Raw genomic sequence first — 23,477 nt, 5'->3', positions numbered from 1 at the left:
AAAACTTTCGATTTTCGAAGAAAAATTCTTTTCTCAAATTTATAAAACTTTATTTAAAAAAAATTCGAAATTTTTATGTAAAAATTAATTTAATTATAAATGTTCGTGTTTGGAAAATTGTTTGCAAAAAAAATCAAAAAATCACAGTTTTTTCTTACAGGTGTGGGGGGCAATTAAAATTTTAGTTTGGAAAAGGTAAAAGTAATATAAAAAAAAACATTCGAATCGAATCATTATGCAATCTGGAAATATCAAAAAATAAAAAAAAATTGATTTTCGAACCAATCCCTGATCATCATCAAATTGAACACACAAACAATGAAATACTTGTTATATACGGTGAATAACATTGTAAATTTTTTTTTTCTTCAAATTGAATCCGGATTTCGATGATGATGATCATTATCATCATCATCGACTGAACTTTCTAAATTTTCTCTCAATGTAACCATTGATCTTGTAATTGGAGCCGGTGTTTGCAGTTGATCACTTGTTTTTGAATTACTACGTATTCGTTGATGATGATGATGATTACGTAACGGGTAGACTTCATTTTCAGATTTACATTTTAATTTTAGATAATGATGATTATTACGATCATTATGATGATGATTATGTGATGAATGATCACCAAATATTGATGTTAATGATGAATTTGGATCATTTCGTTTGATTAAAAAATTTAAACAACATGAATAATATATACAAGTAAATATTAAACCAAATATTAATGATAATATGGATGAAAAACGAAATAAAATTCTTGCAGCATTATCATCATTACTAATTGATTCAATTGTATAATTATCGATTGTTTTCATTTCAAAATCCGTCAGCCATAACCATTGATTATAAATATCGGGCCATAAATTTAGCCAAATATTAGCCATTGCAGCACCAAGTGCACGACCACCACCAAAATGTATTAAACATAATGTATATTGCATTATAACATGTGGACTATATGTTTGAAATATTGTTGTACCGGTTGCATAACTTAAACCATTTGGACTACGTTTAATTAAATGTTGACCATATGCAGTAACACCAATCCATGCCAGTGGTAAACAAAATGATGACATCATTTCAAATGGTAATATAAGCCAATTTTTATGTTGATATTTTGCTGTTGCTAAAAATGATATACCACCAAATCTTAGCGAATAAAATATGAATGCCAACAGGATTAAATTCATACGGCCAATACCGGATATCATTGATTTAGCCATATAGGCAAACAAAGCTGTTATCAAAAATGAACCACTTGTTGCAAAACCAATCAAAAAATTTGATGAATGTAATGAATGACGATAAAATGAACCGGTTAATGTATTGGATAGACCCCAAAAACAACCAAGTATTAATACCATTGGTATTAATATTGCTAAACGATATAATAAATATTGATTACTATGACGACGTGGATAACGAAATTTTGTCGGTTGTAATACAACTAATTTTTTTGAATTAATTTTTCCTGTTGATTCTTTTGTTTGTGTTGAATTCAATGGTAACATTATGATTAAAAACATTGTTATGGCAATAAAACCATCAAATATAATTATTGGTGGTGCATAATTATCAGCATTTTTTTCATTAAAATAATCCGATAATATTCCACAAATTGGTGGCCATACAATAAATGGTAAAATGATTGTCCAAAAACGTTCAAAACCAGCATAAATTGAATCATAATTATTTGTATTTGCAACACGTATTGCTTCGATTAATGAATTTGATGTCAATAATGTTAAATCGATTAAACAACGAAACAATAGATATAGATAGAATGTTTGTTCAGGATTACCTTCAATCATACGACATGGTGTTGGTGGCCGTACACGTGTTGTACCAATAGTACGATGACGTAAATTAATTGAACAATAAATATTACAATTCGGTACATATGGACGACATTGAATATTATTATAAACTTTTTGTAACATTAATAATGGTGGTGATGGTTTAAATGTACATGTTGATTGTCCATCAAACATACGATCAACTAGATCATTTTGTTGATCATTTTCAATTACTGGCCATCGATCAAATCGAGAATCAAATTGTATACTTGCTTCTTGACTTAATGATAAATCAGTACGAATAATTTTTTCCTGTTGAACATCTTTTTGAAAATATTTTTTTTTTAATTTTTGGAATCAATCACAAAATTTGATTAACAAAATTACTTACCTAAACAAAGACTTACTGGATCATTACTATCATGAAAACAAACATTCACAGGATACCAAGATGAATTAATTTTATGTCGGCCATCATCATTACAAACATATGAACAGGTAACAATTTCAAAACTAGAAAAATTTGTTGCCGGACGTTTTGGATATGTATGACATTGACCATTCCAATTTGAACATTGTTCAATACGTAAAACATTTTCATTACAATCAAAATACATTTTTGGTGTATGTTCATTGGATATTACTTTCGGTATGAATAATAATGCCGTAACGGATAAAAATGCTAATATCATTGTCAAAATTAATGTTTGTTTATAACCGGATAATTTATGTGCTAATGGGCCAAAACAAAGCGGTCCAATCATACTTAATAATGCTGACATACAATTAATCCATGCACACTGGGACCATGATAATCCTAATTCACTTAGATGTACATTTAAAAATGGTATTAATGATGCCAATGCTTTTTTTGTTTGTTGAGGGGTTGAAGAAAAAGAAGATTTTAAAATTTTAAAAGATTTTTTTAAAAAAATATCTAAACAAATTACCTGAATAAAATGCACAGTTAATAAAATTCTGTGATGTAAATAAATGTTTTGAATGTGACATTATGTAAGACATTGTTAAATTATTGAAATTGATTGATTAAATTGATGAAAACAGATCGGTTGAATGAACTAAATTTGATATGTGTTGATTGATTCTTGATAAACAAAAATCATTGATAACTTTTTTTTTACATCAGCCACATGACCATTAAAACACGTGATGATCATCTATATGTTTTGTTGTTGTTCAAATGTTTCAATTTATGATGTTGGATTCACACAATACATACAGGTGTTGTCAGCATCTTTTCAAACTTTAAACTTGAAAAAAAAGGACAGGTGCATATCATTGTGTGGTAGTCGTGCAAAACACGAACAACAACAGTTGCGAAAATTGGTTGCATAACAACAACAACAATCACAACATCTGGCCACGATTCCGAGTTATTTCATAATGACGATGATCATTCAATAATAAACAATCTTTTCGGGTGTGTAAACATCACACACACACACACAAAAATGGCAATGAATATCAATGATGATAATAATGCCACTTTATTTTTCGGACATCGCCTATTTTTTCTCTCTTTCTTTCGTTCGTTAGCTGACAATGTTGTTGTTATTTACTTGATGATGATTGTTGTTATTTTCAACTTAATGTTGGTGGTTGTTGTTTTTTTTTCGGTTGAAATGTGGATAATATAATGATTAATGTCAGTCAAAACCAAAACAGACAGACAGAGATACTTGTTACTGATGGTTACTCTTTTTTTTTCTTCCTAACTCCCGAATAATGATGATTTTTGAATGAAATAAACACATTTAACCACAATATCGGAGGTAGTAGCATTGATAGGATTGATTTTATTCATTCATTCAGTTTGGTTTGGTTTCAATTGCAAAGTCAATGTCCGATTCTATTGTCAAAAACGAGAAACAAAGTTAAAAAAAGGAAAGAAAAGGAAACAGGCTATTTTAACAAGTTATCAAAACATTCCTTTTTTCTTACTTTTGATTCGATTCGAAGACTTTTTGTCGGACTGAATTTTTTCTTCCAAGATTTTCTCTTTCCATTATCATCATCATCATCTTATTATGATAATATTTTGACAGCCATTTAATCATTGATGATGATGATGATGATGATCGGATCTTTTTGATTTTTGTTATAATGTAATTCAATATAGAATCACTTTTTGATCAATCGATCAATCGATTGATTGATTGATCATTCGATTTTTTTCTGGTTTGGTTTGTTTCGTTTAAATGAAAGACAAAAATAGATAAGTTGTTGGGCAAGTTTAATTGATTGGCTATAGCCATTTAATGATGGTGATGATGATGATGATGAAAATGAGCAAATTATTCGAGATTTTCGAGCAAATCGATTTGATTACGTGTTAACAAATCTAGCAAATAATGTTTCCATTGATGAAAAATATTCCATTTTCGTTGATAAATTCCGGGAAAATTTATCAACGACAATCAAATAGCAGCAACATTAGAACAACATGGTCAATAGCAAGAAAAGTGATTGAAGAAAATCTTCAACAAATTCATCAAGATGGTACATGGAAAAATGAACGTATCATAACAACAGCACAAGATGTACATATACAAGTGAATAATGATAAGAAAAAAATTATAAATTTTTGTGCAAATAATTACCTTGGACTTTCTGTAAGATGATTTTCTGCTTTTTTTGGTCCAAAAACTTTCATTTTCAATTTTTTTCTACCCTTTGAATGAATGAATTAGAACCATCCGGAAATAATTGAAGCCGGTCGAAAAGCATTAAAAGATTATGGTGCTGGTCTAAGTTCGGTAAGATTTATTTGTGGTACACAAGATATTCATAAAGAATTGGAAACGAAAATTGCTAAATTTCATTGTCGTGATGATGCTATTTTGTATGCAAGCTGTTTTGACGCAAATGCCGGTTTGTTCGAAGCTATTTTAACATCAGAGGATGCCATTATTTCCGATCAATTAAATCATGCATCAATTATTGATGGTATTCGTTTGAGTCGAGCACAAAAATTTCGTTTTGAACATCGAAATATGATTGAATTGGAAAAAATTTTATCTGAAATTTATTCCAAATCAAGAATACGTATGATTGTTACTGATGGTGTATTCAGTATGGATGGAAATGTTGCTAATTTACCGAAAATTGTTGAATTAGCCAGAAAATATGATTCAATAATATTTATTGATGAATGTCATGCAACAGGATTTTTTGGTAAAACTGGTCGTGGTACAGCTGAATATTTTGGCTTAAAAGAAAACGATATTCATATTATTAATTCAACGCTTGGAAAAGCATTAGGTGGTGCATCAGGTGGTTATACAACGGGTCCAAAAGAATTAATCGATTTGCTTCGGCAAAAATCACGACCATATTTATTTTCAAATTCATTACCACCACCAATTGTTGCACAAGCTATAAAAGTATTCGATTTATTGACTAAAGATTCATCATTGGTTGAAAAAGTTGATGAAAATACCCGATTGTTTCGTCAATCAATGAAAGAATTTGGGTTTAATATTTTGGTAAATTTTCGAAAAAAAGAAAAATTTCACTTTTATTTACTAATCACATTATTATTATTATTTTACCAGGGTGATAATCATCCAATATGTCCGGTATATGTTGGTGAAGCACGTTTGGCAACATCAATTTCCGATGCAATTTTCAATCAATATGGTATCTATGTTGTTGGATTTAGTTTTCCTGTTGTGCCGAAAAATCGAGCAAGAATCCGAGTGCAAATGTCAGCAGCACATTCAACCGATGATGTTAAACATTTAATCGATGCATTTGTTAATGTTGGCCGACAATTTAAACTTATTGAATGAATTTTTTTTTATTTATTTCAAAAGTAAAATAATAATAATGAAAAAAATGAAATATTAAACATGAAAATTTGAAACAAAATAACTTGATTTGAATTTCAATCATCATTACTATCAGCCGAATCATCATCATTTTTATCATTATCCGCATTTGAATTTGGTTTACAATCATCATCATCGTTTGGTCGCATTTTTTTCTTTGCTTTCAATCTTTCTTTTTTCTTTAAACGTTTTGCTCGTCGTTTGGCTGTCGATTCTTCCAATTTTCGTTGATTTTCTTCCAATTTTTTTCGATATTCTTCATCTAATTGTTCATTTTTTGCTTGTGTTTCGATAAAATTCAATCGTGCATATTCTTTACGTCGAAGATGACGATAAACATGAAATTCACCGCTACCAGCTCCAGCACTTGATCCCATAACATTTCGTACAAATTCCGGTGGTGTGGCAAATTTTTTCGATTTAGGTCCAACTGGTATTTCCATCGGTTTATCCTAATATCAAATTCAATTAGTCAAAAAAATTTATAAACAAAATTTAACTCACAATATTGGCCATCAATTTTTCCAATCGAATTTTTTGAACATCGGTCGCTGTAAATGGATGATATTTTTTCCCTTTCTCTTCATCATCACTATCATCATTATCAACATCTGCTGTCATTTTTCGTTCCATTTGATTTTTAAAAATTTTTTACAAAAAAAAATGAAAATTTTATTCAAACAAAAAAACAAACATCAATAAACGACTATTTCGACCCCGACAACAACTCGCGAATCTTTTGAATTTTGGTTTTAAAAAATTTGGTTTATTTCAAAAACAAACAAAAATAGAATTTAAAAAATTATCATTTCATTCAATTTTGATGATCATTTTTCGATATACGACCAATAAATGAATTACGAAATGAACCATAATAGAGATCACCTTTTGAATCGATAATTGCTTCAGATATGCCAAAAAATTTATCTGATCCAAATATTTGTTTAATTTGGCCAGTTTTCGAATCAATACGAATAACAGCACCATCTTTTTTTGGTAATGTTTTATAAACAATATGACCAGTATAAAGATCATCTCGTAATTGTTTGATTGTATCCACCGAAATAACTTTGGTATCGATATAATCCATAAGAAGATAAAGTACATAAGCTGTACGTGCAAATGATTTACGAATAAATGGCCATTGTGATAGATAATCACGTAAAACTTTACTATGTGGTCGAACGGTAAACATACCGATCAATAAATCACCGGTTGATTTATCCAAACGAATATTATCCACTTCACCGGGTAAACGTTGTCCAAATAATTCTAATTGATTTGCTTTTAATGGTGATTGTTTTGAATGAAATATTTTCCGTGCCATTTCTAAATCAATTTTAGCAATTGAAAAATTATTTGTTTGACAAACAAGAAGATATTTTTCATCGACAGTAATTTCAATACCATTAGCCAATGCAAAACCATCGGCTATTCTATGCGATTGTCCTGTTTGAAGATTTATTGCCAAAACATAACCCGATTGATCATGTTCAATGATTGACCAGGCAATACGATCCAATTTCCATTTACTGCTTGAAACTGTAATATAAACAATTTCTGAATGTTTTGGATCAAATACTAGATCATTAATGATTGCCGATTCATTTTCTTGTATCAGATTTTTACTCAAATGAATTAATTCTTTTTTTCTCAAATCAACACGATAGATTCCGGTATTTGCTTCAACAACATATAAATCATTGCCATGTTCACGAAGACCTAAAAATCGTCCACAATTTCCAGCTTTTAATTTTTCATGTTCTAACAAACAGAAACAAAAAATCAACAACAACAATAATCCTATCAATTTGTTTTAAAAATCAACAAACTTACGACATTCTTTGGATCGATTAAAACGAACAATTTCATCAATCTGTTTGGTTTGTTTATTGATACGAATAATACGACCACCAAGTACACCGGTATAAATATAATCATCCAAATCGGCTAATGATTCTGGACCATGTATTTGATCGATGGCTAACATTTTGGCTTTATTGACTAGATGATTATTCCATTCAATACCCATTAATCCTTTATAAAAATGTTCATTATCATATTGAATTGGTTCGATTGGAAAATCATTGAAAAATTGATCCGGTAATAAACCCAATATTATTGATATGACGGTTGTATAGAATAAAATATCAAATGTTGTTTTATAAAGTGTTGAAAATAAATCTTTGATTTGATAGGCCATTTTTTTTGTTCATCAATCAGGAAAAAAAAATATTGTTGCTACGGTTTTTGATTTTTGATGACAGAAAAGTAATTCAATGTTTTTTTTCTGTTTCTCGTTCACCATACAAGGAAATTTTATGAAAACAAAAAAATAATGATCGCAGGAAAACAAAAAAAAAATCACTAATTTTTTTTTCCTTCACTGATTGATTTGGTTGATTGACGATTTTGTGAACAGAGCGAACGAATGTGAGACCTGTTGATCAATGAGAGATGTGTTGTATGTTTATTCACCAAAAAAAAAAAAAAAAAAAAAAATGTATGTCGTCATCGTCGATGCTGAATAACTAAATAATTTTTACATTGAATTGACAGTCAGGCAATTGTTGTTGTTGTGTATACAATGTTTACAAGGAAAAAAACCAGATTTTTTCTTTTCTTTTTTTCGCTCATTTTCTTTTCTTTTTTTTGTTGACTCTTTTCCTTCGTTATTCAGGTAATGAATGATGATGAGATGGGAAGAAGATGGTGATTCGAACAGAACAGCAATTTTTTTTTTGACAAAATAAAGAAAAAATTTTTATTATTATTATTTTGTAATAATTCGCGATTACAAAGAAATAATGGTCAATTATTGATGAGGAAATCATCAACAATTTTCATCTTCAATTGTACAGAATTTATCATTTTCAATTTTATTGTTGTTGTCGTCGATGAGGGAAAATTTTCGTAATTCATTTTGAAATGTTGTTGAATGTTTTTTGTTGTTGTCGCCATTATCACCATCTTCATTGTTGATTGGAACAATAATACGACCTAAATATTGATTTGAATATGAACCAATATAATAATATCTTTCTTTATCATTATTATGATATTCATAAATTTCAGATAATTGATTTGTATAACCATCAGGTGAATGTAATGATCCAATCAATCGACCATTCGAATCTATTTCGACAGCCATACCATATTCAGCAACAAATGGATACATAAAATTTGCAACACGTATATTATGACCAAATTGTTTCAAATAATCATTATCATTGAAAAATAATGATAATAAATTGGCAATAGTTTCGATCGAAAATCCCAACAAACGTATCAGACGAAAATATGTTCGTTTTAAATATGGATGTTTGGCCATTATATCCAAATAAAATGATGGTTTATATTGATTTCTTCCTGTGAATAAACCAATCCAATATGTTTCATGGTTTTTATTCAATGATCTTTTTATATTATCTGGTTCACCTGGTAGACCATCAATCAATATATCATAATGTCCAGGTTTATCATCTAAACGATATCTTAGTATACGTCTTTTATTGAATTCATTTATAAGGATTGTTGTTCCGTTATCAGTAAGAATTAATCCATTTGGAAATGCTAAATTATCCAATTCAATTTGTAGTTGTTTTGTTTTAAGATTAAATGATAATAAACGACCAGTTTGATCCATTTCACCAACAGTAAAATAAACATCATGCAGTAACCATTTTTGACTTGCATCAGTCATATATATTATAATTGTATCATTTTTTTCAATCAAAACTAAATCATCTAAAAATTTCGGTATTGTACCATCGGATAATCGATGTTCACTAATATTCATTACTAATTGATAATGGCCATTTTCAATATTAATTTCAAATATACCATGATATGGATCAACAGCATATAATTGTCCTTTGGTTGAAAATCTTATACCTAATGGTCGTGAACAATAACCACTTGCTGATTGATAGTTTTTTCGACATTCTTTTTGGCTAAGATTTTCTGGATTTAAATATGTAATCGTTCGATAGTGATTCGATAATAATTGTATTATTCGTCCATCGGCTATACTTGCATAAACATTTCCTTTTATTTTCATTTAATGTAAAATATGAATGTAAACTAAACATTATCATCATAAACATACCATTCCATGTTGCAAATGATTCAGGACCACGAATTTCATCAACATAAAGATGATCAGCTAATGATAACCAACGATTAGCCAATAATGGACCATTAAATGATTCGGGTAATTTTACGCTGTGTGATTTGAAATTAACAACAAAAATTTTCAAAAAACAAAAACAAAACCAAACTTACTCATAAGTTTTAGCCAAAATATCAAAACCAAATAATAATTCAGTATCAGGTATGATTGCCGTTGCAATTATCAATAAAATCCATGGTATTATTATGATAAAAACGATGGTCGGACAATTTTTCAACATTTTTTTTCTCAAAACTCTTCACCCTTGATGATTACCATTCGAATGTTTTTTGGCAAACGAAAAAAAATCGAACGTTTTTGACACCACCACCACCACCGATTGAGCAACGACAACAATCATCATCATTTTCGATAAAAATGACCGATGAAAAAAAAAATTTTTCAAATCAAAAATAAAGAAAAAAAACAAAAACAACAAAGGTTGTTGACTTTTATTCATTCACAAAACATTCAAAGCAGAAAATCAAACAAGCAAGCTTTTTTTTTGTTTGGTTGTTCATTCCAATGTTTTTTGTGTAAAGAAACGAACTTGTTTAGCATATTCATCCGGATGATTACGCATCTGTATGGCTGCATCAACATTTGCCGGTGATTCAACATTTGGATCACTTAACATTGAAATAACTGACATAACAATAGTTTCCACAGAATAAACTGGTGCCCAACGTTGTAAATTTTCTTCATAACCAAATGTTTGTAAATTTGGATTATGCAAAATTGATATACAAACATCACCAGATTTTGAAATATTTGGATGCCACATTTCGGATAAGAAACGCATTTTTGGTGGTGAATCCGGAAAATTTGATGGAAATTGTAATTGTGCTTTAAATAGACCACCTTCATACAGTGTATCACGTGGTCCAACAATCATTATTTCCCATAGAAATATATTCGATTCATCAACCAGACCAACACTAAAATGATCATTTGGTTTTTTCAATAATTGCCTTAATTGATTATTCAATATTATAATTGCTTTATTACGGTTATTATTACTATGGCTAATTTGTCTATGATGTTGTTGATTATTTTGATTATTATTATTTTGATGAATTCGATTAGTCTTTGATTGAAACGATGACGATGATGACGTTTGACGATCTGAACTCATCAAATAGATTTTTTTAATTTCTTTTAAAACTTTTTTTATTTTAAAAATTTCTTTCATTCAACCGAAACTACTATAAATATGGTAAACGAAGGATTATTGTTTGTTTTTTTTATTACAAATAAACAAAATTAGAAAATTAGATTATTTTGTTGTTGTTACAAACAAGTCAATCAACGAAATAATTGAAATCTTTTTGAAATTGTTTGACCATTTTTATTCTGTAATAATGATTCAATTTCATCGATTGTTGGTAATTGTTTTAAATCACCCAGTGCAGCAATTGATGCTCGAGTTTTTAACATTTCCCGTGCTATACGTATTAAATCATCTTCGCTAACTTTATCAATACGATCAATATAAAATTGTGGTTGCCGACGTTGTCCACTGGATAAAACTTGTCGACCAATATCTTCAAACATTACCGGCCGAGCTTCTAAATTCATTAATAACATTGATTTTAATTGATTTTTTGCCCGCTTCAATTCATCATTGCTGATACCATTATTAGTTAGTGAAACAATTTCCGACAAAATTACCATAACTAATTCACGTAATTGTTTTGGATGTGCTGATGCATGTATACAGAACAGGCCACTATCTTGATATGAATGATTCAATGCTGTTGCACTAAACATCCAATGATAAAGATTCAAAACACGTGTATAAAGTCTGGTGTACATTCCTTTTCCAGGGCCACCAGCTGAAAATGAACCACCACCACCCATTAATATATTCAGAACACAGATTGGAACAAAATTATCCAAATCTTGATGTGATACTGATTCCAGACCGATAACAAAATGTGCCAATTCAGGCATTGGTGTTGGACCAAGACTAATATCGGAAAGATCTTTTGTTACGGCATTTACACCACCAGTATATTGTGATATTGAATCATCTAATTCAATACTACGATTTAATTGAGTGGAAATCGCAGTGTCGGATTCCCATATTGGTTTACGTTGAACGAAAAATTTTTCAGCCAATTCTACCAGACGATCATGTTCAACACCAACACCAGCAATAACCATTCTTTCGGGACGATGATAAAGATTTATATAATCAAAAAGATCATTTCGTTGAATAATATTGATATTTTCCTCACTGCACAGCCGATTCAAACCCAATGTATTTCCACGATAAGCTGCTGAATGAATCATTTCATGTAGAATTGGTTCAGGATCTGGTCTCATATCTAAATCTTGTAGTTCAAATTGAATCATACGACGTGCAAATTCCATTTCCATATCAGTAAATTTTGGTCGCAAAACAGCTTCAGATAAAAGATGCATAACTGAATCTAAACCTTTTGAATGTACACTTGCAGCATAGATTAATGTATCACGTGAACCTTGACAATCACAAATACCACCATATTTTTCTAATATTTTCATTATTGAATCTTTACTATCGAAATCTTCAGTCGAATTGAATGCTAACTTTTCAATAAAATGTGATATACCATTTGGATGATTACGTTCATAACGTGAACCAGAATCAATAACCGTACCGATTGTACAAAATTGACCAAATTTATTTTGTGATGCAACTCTTAAACCATTACTAAGTTTTGTGATTTTTGTTTCCAATTCATCTTTTTCAGTTTTACGATAAATTGGTGTAGTGAAATCTGTAAAAATACAAATTTATTATGTAATCAAATCAAATGTAATTCTCCAATCAATCGACATACTTTCAGGTTGTTGCGATAATGGTGTTGTTTTCAATGAATCATCATGACGTTTCCGACTGAATGATAATAAATAATTTGACGATAATCTTTTGGTATTATAGGATTGTAAAATTCTTTTCGAATTACGAGATAACATGATTAATGATCGGTGATGAGAATTTTTGTTTTTGGAAAAATACTTTCAACAACAAAAAAATAAATCACATGGACAATGTCTATTTATACATCATTGGAACTGATTGGATTAGGATAGTCATGATTCGAATTTTATTTCATTTCAAAAAAAATTATTTTTAAAAAATTAAAAAAAATTACATTTTTTCCACAGTTTCAATTCCTAAAATTTTTAAACCAGTTTCCATAATTTTAACGGTTGCTTCACAAAGAATTACACGATTCAAATTGATTTTTGTTTCATTATTATCAATTTTTTCAATAACATAACATTGATCATAAAATTCGGTAAATATTACTGATAAATCAAATAGAAAACGACATAAAAGATGTAAATATAAATTATCAACAATTTGTATGATAATATCCGGAAAATTTAGAATAAATTTTGCCAATTTAATCTCCCTTGGATGATCCAATTGAAATGAAGAGTTCTTGGATAATTCTTGACCAATATCGTTGATCGAACGATTCAAATTACAATTTCTTATAATCGAACGTATACGAGTGATTGTATAAAGAAGATAAACAGCCGTATTACCTTTATCATCTAACATACGATCAAAACTAAAGATATAATCATTATTACGATCATGTGAAAGATCAGCATATTTTATACATCCGATGGCAATTGCTTTTTGTGCAATGGTCATTTCTTCATCGGTCAAAACTTTATCACGTTCTTTTTCCAATAATTTTTGCCGTGAACGTTCTAAACCTTCATTAATCAAATCTTTAAGTTTAACAGTTTCTCCGGAACGTGTTTTAAAACGTTTACGATCTTCACCAAGTACAACACCAAATGTAAGATGATCAAGACGTACTTTGTTTGGATCATAATAACCACATATTTCGGCACAATCAAAAAATGATTTAAAATGTACAGCCTGTCCGGCATCCGTAGTGTAGATAATACGTGATGCATTTTCTTCCTGAACGCGTTGTCTTATAGCAGCCATATCTGATGTATCATATGTAAAACCACCATCCGATTTAACAATGGTTAATGGTGGTACTTTTGAATTTTTTGGATAAAAAACTTTACGACCATCTTCTTCCACTAAAAATCCACGTTCTTCAAGATCTTTGACAACATCAATCATTCGTTCCTGATAAAATGATTCACCACGTTCAATCAGATTTTTACTTATATTTAATAATTGATAAATTTCAGCAAATTCTTTACGTGAAATATCGCAAATCATTTTCCATGCATCAATCAACTTTGGTTCTTTTGATTGTAATTGAACAGTTGTTTCTAATGAACGTTTTTTAAAATCTTCATCATCATCAAAACGTTTTTTTGATTGTTTATAAAATGTTTGTAAATCTTCGATTGGTGGTGGTTTTGATTGAAAATCTGGATAAGTATCCATTAAATGTGTTAATAACATACCAAATTGTGTACCCCAATCACCAATATGATTGATACGTAAAACATTATGGCCAACAAATTCCAATAAACGTGCAACACTATCACCAATAATTGTTGAACGTAAATGACCAACATGCATTTCTTTGGCAATATTTGGTGAACTATAATCAACAATAATTGGCCGATTATCATCACCATCACCGTTCGAATTGCAAAGATTAATATGAACATCATTCAGGATAATTTCCAAAATTTTATCGCAAAGAAATTTCGGACTTATGGTAATGTTTATGAAACCAGGTCCCGAAACAGTAGTATTTTCAATAATATTATTCGATTCTATTGAATCAATAATCATTTTAGCAATTTCAACCGGGTTTTTTTTATCCGGTAATAATTTTTTCAATTTTAATGCATTATTACATTGAAAATCAGCATAATCACTACGAGTAAATTCAACAGTAACATTCGGCAATGTTGGAAATGCTTTTTCAAATGCATTCTTGAAAATACGTTCCAATTCTTTCAGAATACTAATCATATTTGGTTGTTGTTGTTATGGTTGTTTGTGCTTTTCAGTCAACTTAGAAAATTCAAAAGAACTTCAGGAATTCAAATGTTTTTGAAAAAAAATTTTTTGGATAAAAATACAGATTTCGCCGACACGTGTAACACAAAAGAATCTATTTGTCTGTATAGAATAATATCGAGAGATGGCGACACTTTTGCCCTTGAAAAGATATATAGAATTTTGAAAAAAAAATTCGAATCGAACCGGCGCATTTCAAATTTCGAACGTTTTTTTTTTGACGACGATAGAATCGAACATTCTGTTCTGTTTTGTCTGTGTGTGTGTGTGGTTCACCTTTCATCGTGTTGTAGGTTGTGTTTATATCGACCACAGCTGTTTTATCTGATCAAATATCTTTTGGTTGTAGTGGTTTATTTTTTGCATCAAGAAATAAGATGATCAAGACCACCATCCGATTTGAATTTCAGCTCAAATTTTATGAATGAATCGAGTGAGAAAAATCGATATAATTTTAATCTTGTTTGATCATCATCGCCATACATATCATTATTATTATTATTTACAACCGCATTATCATTATCATTATTTTTGTTGTTGTTGTGGTTGATGATGATTATCATTATCTAAACTTGTATAATGAAGGTGATGATTATTATTTCCTGGTAATTTATTTGTATGTGATAAACAAACACAAAAACATTTGCAAATTTTTCCAATCATCGATAAAAATGGATGAATAAATTGATAAATATGGGTAAGTAGTTGAATTTTATTTTCTTCACTATGATGATGACTTATAGTTGAGTGAGGTTAGGTTGATGACTATGACTATGACCATGATTCATAGTTGAGTGAGGTTAGGTTGATGACTATGACTGTGATTCATAGCCGAGTGAGGTTAGGTTGATGACTATGACTATGACAGTGATTCATAGTCGAGTGAGGTTAGGTTGATGACTATGACTATGACAGTGATTCATAGTCGAGTGAGGTTAGGTTAGGTTGATGACTTTGACTATGAATATGATAGAAAGAAATGCAAAAAAAAACTTCCGAAACAAATTGAAAATTTTTTTAAAAAAAAACTTAATTCATCAATGTAAATGCCAATTTTTAGTTATTGCATCCTACTTTGGTTGTTATTTCATTATTATTATTGTAAAGGGTTGTTGTTGTCATCATACAAAGACAAAAAAGTTTTTTTAAAATTAATGATGATGATGATGATAATAGTGTTTCCCCTTCCTTGTTTTGAAGTGTTTGTTTTGCTATTATTATTCATCAAACATTTTTTGTTTCTTTCAAACAAAAAATACATGATTAATAATAGGAACGATGAAGAAGAATAGCATTGTCATTCTGGCAAACCAAACAAACAAAAAATATTTTCTTTTCTTTTCTTTAATAGAATTAGATGTGGTTATTGTTGTTGTTGTTTCGTTTGGTTCGATCATCATTAAGATGTTAGACCAGTTTTGTCCTTGTCTATTTTTTCCGGTATTCATCATTATTATTATTTTGTTGCTTGAATTTTACATTTTTTTCCAAAAAAAAAAAAATGTTGATATTTCCAATTGACCTTTATTTTGTTTTGGTTGTGGTATTTTTTATGTAATCACAACAACAGCAACTGAATCGTATCAAGATAATTGTATCGGGAAATCATCATTATCATTGTTGATAATGGTAGTGATGATAATGATAGATAGATAGATAAATGTACCCTCCTTTAAGTAAATATTTCGTGATAATAATGTCGTTGAATGAATGAATGATGATGATGATCATCATCATCATCTTAATGACTTGTTTTTTTTAGCTATTTTTTTAAAGTACAATTTGTCAATTATCTTAAATGAGTTGGGTATATACCAAAATAAAGGTCAATTGGACATTTTAAAAAATCTGGGTAAATTTCTTTTTTCGTTTTTTTTGTTGAGTAAACCAATATGATTCATTACATATAAATGAATGGAATGTATGTCGAATTGATGATGATGATGATGATGATGGTAGTTTTTTTCATTTTAAAAATGTAATTCAATCATTTTAATAATTCACATTATAACTAAATAAATTGCCCAGATTCTTTCAATGATAATGATGATTATTATGAAATTTAATAAATCAAATTTTTATTGATTTTTCGCAACGAAAAAATCTTTTCTTTGTAAATTTAAAAGACTATATATTAAAATAATGACCGTTATTTTAAATCTAAATCTCAGATCAAAGATGATATTCTTAGTTTTTTTGTTGTTGTTGTTGTTGAAAAGATCCAAACGATAAAAATTATTATTATTATTATTATTAAACAGTCAATTTTTCACTTAATCAGTCATATTTCATTCAATCTTTTTTTTAATCACTATATTTGTTCATTTGAAGATAAAGGTAAATTTATTGGCAATTCATCTATCCATCCACCATCACACAGGTAAACAAACTAGTTTCAAAATGAGATGTTGTTGTTGTTGTTGATGTTGAAGAAAAAAAAGAGAAGAGAAAAAATAGGAATGAAAGGGAGAGAATCTTTTTCTTTCATTCATTCATCGCTCTTCAATTCGTTATTGAAAGCGAAGAAAAAAAAAGAAGAAAATTTTTGAAAAATACCCATCATCATTCATTCATTCATTGATGAAGAAATCGAATCAACAAAAGCAACAACAACATGATGATGATGATCAATTCTTTATTGCTATTCGAAATGATCACATCGTTTTTCGGATTGAATGTAAAAGATTTGATTTTTATTTTTGGAAAATGAAGTGTTAATTTGATAAAAAAGTGTATGTTATTTTCCCAATTGATAATTTGCTATTTGTTTTTACTTTCAGATTTACCATAATTTAATTATCAATGACAATTGTCCATTTTGTGGATAACAAAAATAAATGATTTTTTCGATAAAAAAATGTCTAATCAAAATGATAATTCAAATGATCAAAAACTTATATCAACAACATCATGTTCATCATTATCACTTCCGGATAGAATATTATTATCCAATTCGAATTTACAGAATTCTGGATTAAGATCATCATGGTGTTCAACATCATCATCATCATCATCAACAAAATCATCACAGCCAGAAATGGCTAAAAAAATTATTGAACCATCATCATCATCATCATCATCACCAGCAATGAATGAAAATTTCGAAATTTTTATTCATCAAATGAATAATGATAATAATAATTTTTGTAATAATCTTCATTCAAAGAATGATTGTATTGGTGGTGGTGGTTCGGCTAGTATTGATCGAATCAAACAGAATAAATATATTGAAATAAGTAGAAATGTATTACAAATGCATTCATTGGTTGATGAAAAAGTTAAAACAATGAATAATTATGATAATGAATTTGGAAAACAACAACATCAAGATTCATCCATATTGTTACGAATGAAGAAAATTATTTCAATTGAAAATTTCAATTCGGATTATTGTCGTCGTTGTTCACCAATCAATTCAATACGTTCACATATTCCTATTGTAGAATGGTTACCAAAATATCAATGGCGTTCATATTTATGTCCAGATATTATTGCCGGTATTACTATATCAATATTACATATACCACAAGGTATTGCATATTCAATGTTGGCCGGTTTACCACCTGTACATGGATTATATGTATCATTTTTTCCGGTATTAATTTATGCATTATTAGGAACATCACCACATATATCGATTGGTACATTTGCTATTGCTAGTATTATGTTGAATAATATTGCTATGAAAATTGGAGCAAAATTTGATAATAATGATAATATTTTACCAAAAAATGATACAATGATGATTACAATGACCCCAACACAATCTAGTTTAGCAACTGTCAATACGCCAATGATGATGATGATGATGAACAACAACAATAATCAACCAACCACACTTGAAATATTAACCAGTGTCTGTATACTTTGTGGTATTATTCAAATAATAATGGCATTAATGCGTTTAGGATCACTTTCATTGATTCTATCTGAACAACTTGTATCAGCATTTTCAACTGCTGTTGCATTTCATGTTGCTACATCACAATTATCATCAATTTTTGGTTATAATAATTTAACATTAGCTAAAAGTGGACCATTAAAATTAATCAAGGTATGTGTCTTCTCATGTTTGAATCTTCTATAGGGCTATTCTTATCTTCGAGCTAGTGAATTTATTTATTGAGAAAGAAAAAGAAATTTTAAAATTATTATCCAAAAAAGAAAAAAAGAATTATGGGTGAAAAAAACAACATTTTGAAAGGAATAAAAAAAAGTCTTAGAGATAGTAATCATCATTGTTAGCGAGATAATAATAATTAACAAGTTTTTTATTAGTATACAAGGTGTTTGATATAAAATCTTGCCCACTGGTTCATTATTCTTTACATCACACATCCACTTTATTGATCGATCAGGTTCGATGATGATCATCAATCAAATGAACGAAATAAAAAATGAACGTTCTTTTACTCGCTCTCTGTCATTGCACGAACAAGAAATTTCTCCTTTGGTTTTTTTCTTTAAAAAAAAGAAGATTGCATAGCAAACAAAAATTAGAAAGAGAGATTTTATCTTTTTTTTTCGATTATTATTTTTATTCTAATTGTTTTTTGTTTATAGTTTTTTTTCACGACAAATATTATGACTATAATTAGCTTCTTTTTTTTGAAAAAAATATCGATGATACGCTTTTATAAAATTGTTGTTAATTTTCTTCAATAAATCAATTATGGTTTTTTTCTAAAATATCGGTTTTTATGATGATGAAAATGACTTTTATCACTTTTACCATTCATGAAATGAACCAAAAATGAAATGAAAAAACGGATGATTTATTGATCATAATCAATGTTTTAGTTATTGATGATTTTAATTTCATTTTTGTTCCCCTTTTTAAAGTGTGAACACGGAGTGTGTTAAATTGATAAATCTTTTTAAATTTAATTTTATACCATATCTAAATGTTTAATGTCGTTAATTTTCTATTTTTGTTATTTTTATTTTCTTTTTTTTTAAAAAAATGAAATTGCTGACCGACAGACCTGGATAATATTGGCTAAACATTATGATCAAATCAATTTATACTGTTTAATATTTTCAATAATATCCATTACAATATTAATCATTTCAAAAGAGTTATTGGAATCTAGATTGAAACATTTCACCTCATTTCCATTACCGATTGACCTTATTTTAGTGATAACAACGATTTTGTTGTCATGGTTGTTTCAATTTAATCATCAATTTGATATACAAGTTGTTAAAAACGTGCCTACTGGGTTAGTAATTTTTTTTCAATAATCAATGTCAATTTGTTCGAATGATGATAAAATGTATAATTTTCTCTCTAGTCTACCAAAACCAACTGTACCACGATTCGATTTGATACCAAACATATTTTTCGATTCATTGATTCTGAGTATAATTTGTTTTGCCGTTTCATTATCGTTGGCAAAAATATTTGCCAAAAAACATGGCCATCATATTCGACCGAATCAAGAATTATTTGCACTTGGTACGGCCAATATATTTTCATCATTTTTCCTGGCCTATCCATGTTCGGCTGCTTTATCTCGTTCAACATTACAGGAAAAAATTGGTGGCAAAACACAAATTGCCGGTATTATATCATCAATAATCATATTAACAGTGTTGCTTTTTCTAGCACCATTTCTATATCATTTGCCTAAAGTAAATTGATATTTAAATTTTGTTTGTTTGTTTGTTTTGTAAAATTTAGTTTAATTTATTCAAACATTTTTTTCCTGCTTAGTTTACATTATCATGTATCGTATTGGTGGCATTGAAATCAATGTTTCTACAGATAAGTGATGTAAAAATTTTCTGGCTTATTTCACGATTAGATGGGGTATGTTTTTGATTTAAAATGAAAATAATTTCAATGGCAATTTTCAAAAATTTGACTAAATAGGCTGCATGGATAATTACATTTTTATCGGTAATTATTCTTGATATTGATTATGGTCTAATTATTGGAATTATTTCATCAATATTGGTTATACTGATCAAATTAACATTGTAAGTCTTTTTTTGAAAAGGCCTTTTTTTCACCATTATTATTTAATCCATTTATCCATTAGTCCTAGAATATCAATACTTGGTCATTTAGTATCAACAGAAATTTATTTGGAAAAAGATAGCTACAATAATTTATTGGAATATCCAAGCGTAAAAATCTATCGTTTTTGTTCACCATTATTTTATTTAAATGTTGATTCATTTAAAGAAAAAATTATTGATTCATTAATCAATAACAATGATGATGATGATGATGATTGTCATGATTTTAAAGCATTGATTCTGGATTTTGGTGGTATGCCATTTATCGATAAAACTGGTATCGATATGTTGATCGAAGTGATTAAATCATTACAAACCAAACAAATTCAAACATGTTTAGCAAATTGTCCACATCATATTATTCATACATTAAAAACGGGCGATTTTTTTACAAAAATTCAAAAACATTCAAAATATAGTTGTAAATTATATCCAACCATACATGATGCTGTGATAAATTATTGGTGAAAAAAACAAAACAAAATAATTTTGATTGTTATAATTTTTAAAATTATTTATTTCGAAAATTTTCATTAATAAAAATTATTATTATTATTTCATTTGATGAGCTCAAAACAGCCACCAAATAAAATATCACCATGATGATGATAATGACATGGATAATTGAAAATGGCAGTGTGGCACACTGGTGGTGGTGGTGTTGCCAATCTTTGACTATAATTTTTGAAGAAGAAGAAAAAAATGATTTCCAAAAGTTTCTTTTTACAATTTTATAAATAAATTTTTTATAATAAGAAAATCAACAACAACAACAACAAAAAAAAATCAACAAAAAAACAACACAGGGGTTGATTATATAATGATTAAACAAACAAAAAAACAAACATATCAGGAATCGGTTGTGGTCGTTGTAAAAATATTGCTAAATATATTTGAGCCATTCATCATTAATGGACTTGATAATGGTGATGATGGATTCGATGATTCATGGGTTGTTGTTTTCAATGTTGAATGATGATGTTCATGATGATTATGATTATGATGAATAAAACCATTTAGTTGATTGATTTTTTGAAAATTTTTTGTTGAAAATTTTAATGCATTTCGATCGATTATTGCTTCATCCCAAGGACCATAAATATTACTACAACAGTAAGTGGGGGTTAATTATTTTTAAAAAATTAATTAACACTTTACTTACTCTTTCAATATTTGCATACGAAGAAAAATATACGGACAAATTAGATTAATAAATAATACGAATATTATCGAGGCAAAAAAACCAACCAAACCAAATGTTAATAGAATGATTGTTAATGTTATAATTGTAAATAATATTGTTGTAAATAATTTTATTCGTCGTTCGAATGATTGATATAATAAACTGATCAATACGAACAGGTCGGTAGAAAATATTAGAAAAGCAAAAGCATGATAAGTAGTTGATAAACGTGATGCAAGACAAACCGAAGCGAAAAATATTGCATTCAATGATATTGATTGGCTAACCATTGCTGCATCCAAACCATAATCATGAAATGCTAAATGAACAAATGCCATTATCGTACATTGAGCATAAATAGTATCCGTACTGATTGTTTCGGTTAATGTTTTTAATACCGGACTCATTGTAAAACAGGCGATTAAAAATATTAAACAACTTTTTATCTGTATTATTTCTATAGGTGAAAAAAAGATGGTGAGAAAGTTGTAAAAACAAATCAAGAAGATTGAATTTACCTTGAAATTTCGAAGAAATAAATATAAATGAATACAAGAATATGGTGACTAAAGCAACAATTGTAAATAAAATATGATCATATTGATCATAGGAATCAAAATAGATAAACATCATAATCAGAATAACAATCAATATTATCTGTTGTGTAACAATACTAGCTGCAATAATTATTTCCATTAAATGAAAACGACGTAAATTTACTGAATTTTGAAAAAATTATCATTAAAATCAATGAAATAATCAATCAATCAAAAAGGACAAACCATTTTTTCTTAAATCTTTAAGAAATGTTGGTGGAACATAATTATCCGGAACACCTTGATGTTTATAAAGAACTTTTTGCCATTCTTTATGATTTTTTCTATGACTAGACGATGATGTTGATGATGATACTGATTGTTTAATCGATGAATTATGATGATGACCATTCGAATCAAATTGGAATGAATCTTTTGATTTTGATTTTTGTTGACAATAATCATTATTATTATGAGCAGCAGTAACAATATGATGATTCGATTTGATTGTTTTGGATGAACGACGATGATTTAGATGATTTAAATGATGATTATTGCTGCTGCTATTTGAAGAAATATAACCATTAGTCATCGATTGAAATGGATTAATATGATCCATTAGATCGGGTATAGATCCAACCATATTATTTTCTTTTTGAATGATGATAATTACAGAATGATCGGTAATTGTAAATTTGAGCGATACATATCGTTTTGATTTTTATCAACAAAAAAATTGATTTTTTGTTTTTTGTTTTGCTGGAGAGAGAGGGGAGTAGCATCTGAAAGGAAATGTAATGTATCAAACAAACAAAATGCAAAATGCAAAATGCCATAAGTAGGCCGACATTAATGAAAAAAATTAACAATATAAAAAAAATTTTTTGATAATGTCAATGGTAATCTTCTAAAATTTAGAATCTAAATGGATTTTTTTCTGTTGT

At 28.5% G+C, this 23,477-nt stretch overlaps 7 protein-coding genes across 7 annotated transcripts; 2 read left to right on the top strand and 5 right to left on the bottom strand.

Moving 5' to 3' along the window:
- Positions 1-11: 11 nt before the first annotated feature.
- On the bottom strand, positions 12-3,955 carry LOC113790970 (uncharacterized). Its single transcript, XM_075822781.1, has 4 exons — positions 3,765-3,955; positions 2,753-3,672; positions 2,194-2,667; positions 12-2,125 (listed from the first exon to the last, which is right to left on the bottom strand). Exons 2-4 carry the CDS (start codon positions 2,823-2,825, stop codon positions 369-371), a joined length of 2,304 nt encoding a protein of 767 aa, XP_075678896.1. The 5' UTR covers positions 2,826-3,672; positions 3,765-3,955; the 3' UTR covers positions 12-368.
- Positions 3,956-4,057: 102 nt separating this feature from the next.
- Positions 4,058-5,696, top strand: Gcat (Glycine C-acetyltransferase). The gene is made up of 3 exons (XM_027340681.2): positions 4,058-4,435; positions 4,514-5,308; positions 5,378-5,696. The coding sequence occupies exons 1-3, from the start codon at positions 4,175-4,177 to the stop codon at positions 5,612-5,614; spliced, it is 1,293 nt and encodes a 430-aa protein (XP_027196482.2). The 5' UTR covers positions 4,058-4,174; the 3' UTR covers positions 5,615-5,696.
- Positions 5,377-6,372, bottom strand: LOC113790918 (PRKR-interacting protein 1 homolog). Its single transcript, XM_075822782.1, has 2 exons — positions 6,158-6,372; positions 5,377-6,105 (listed from the first exon to the last, which is right to left on the bottom strand). Exons 1-2 carry the CDS (start codon positions 6,284-6,286, stop codon positions 5,710-5,712), a joined length of 525 nt encoding a protein of 174 aa, XP_075678897.1. The 5' UTR covers positions 6,287-6,372; the 3' UTR covers positions 5,377-5,709.
- Positions 6,373-6,397: 25 nt separating this feature from the next.
- On the bottom strand, positions 6,398-10,197 carry LOC113790969 (uncharacterized). The gene is made up of 5 exons (XM_075822783.1): positions 9,938-10,197; positions 9,762-9,877; positions 8,726-9,700; positions 7,490-7,816; positions 6,398-7,417 (listed from the first exon to the last, which is right to left on the bottom strand). The coding sequence occupies exons 1-5, from the start codon at positions 10,063-10,065 to the stop codon at positions 6,468-6,470; spliced, it is 2,496 nt and encodes an 831-aa protein (XP_075678898.1). The 5' UTR covers positions 10,066-10,197; the 3' UTR covers positions 6,398-6,467.
- A 41-nt stretch (positions 10,198-10,238) lies between these two features.
- LOC113790968 (uncharacterized) lies at positions 10,239-14,884 on the bottom strand. The gene is made up of 3 exons (XM_027340677.2): positions 12,967-14,884; positions 11,238-12,566; positions 10,239-10,911 (listed from the first exon to the last, which is right to left on the bottom strand). Exons 1-3 carry the CDS (start codon positions 14,740-14,742, stop codon positions 10,342-10,344), a joined length of 3,675 nt encoding a protein of 1,224 aa, XP_027196478.2. The 5' UTR covers positions 14,743-14,884; the 3' UTR covers positions 10,239-10,341.
- Positions 14,885-14,958: 74 nt separating this feature from the next.
- On the top strand, positions 14,959-21,317 carry LOC113790960 (solute carrier family 26 member 10-like). Its single transcript, XM_027340670.2, has 7 exons — positions 14,959-15,487; positions 17,571-18,844; positions 19,774-20,012; positions 20,085-20,424; positions 20,507-20,602; positions 20,666-20,772; positions 20,835-21,317. Exons 2-7 carry the CDS (start codon positions 17,648-17,650, stop codon positions 21,280-21,282), a joined length of 2,427 nt encoding a protein of 808 aa, XP_027196471.2. The 5' UTR covers positions 14,959-15,487; positions 17,571-17,647; the 3' UTR covers positions 21,283-21,317.
- On the bottom strand, positions 21,302-23,280 carry PIG-C (phosphatidylinositol glycan anchor biosynthesis class C). Its single transcript, XM_027340674.2, has 4 exons — positions 22,780-23,280; positions 22,516-22,716; positions 21,977-22,454; positions 21,302-21,919 (listed from the first exon to the last, which is right to left on the bottom strand). The coding sequence occupies exons 1-4, from the start codon at positions 23,174-23,176 to the stop codon at positions 21,664-21,666; spliced, it is 1,332 nt and encodes a 443-aa protein (XP_027196475.2). The 5' UTR covers positions 23,177-23,280; the 3' UTR covers positions 21,302-21,663.
- Positions 23,281-23,477: the final 197 nt, after the last annotated feature.

This window comes from Dermatophagoides pteronyssinus, unplaced genomic scaffold (genome assembly GCF_027571235.1).
Source record: "Dermatophagoides pteronyssinus isolate colony J.1.1.1.1 unplaced genomic scaffold, Derpt_VIB-CSIC_2022.12 sq0020, whole genome shotgun sequence".
Lineage (NCBI taxonomy): Eukaryota > Metazoa > Arthropoda > Arachnida > Sarcoptiformes > Pyroglyphidae > Dermatophagoides > Dermatophagoides pteronyssinus.
Note: the sequence above shows the minus strand (reverse complement) of the source record. Positions and strands in the feature narration are given on the sequence as shown.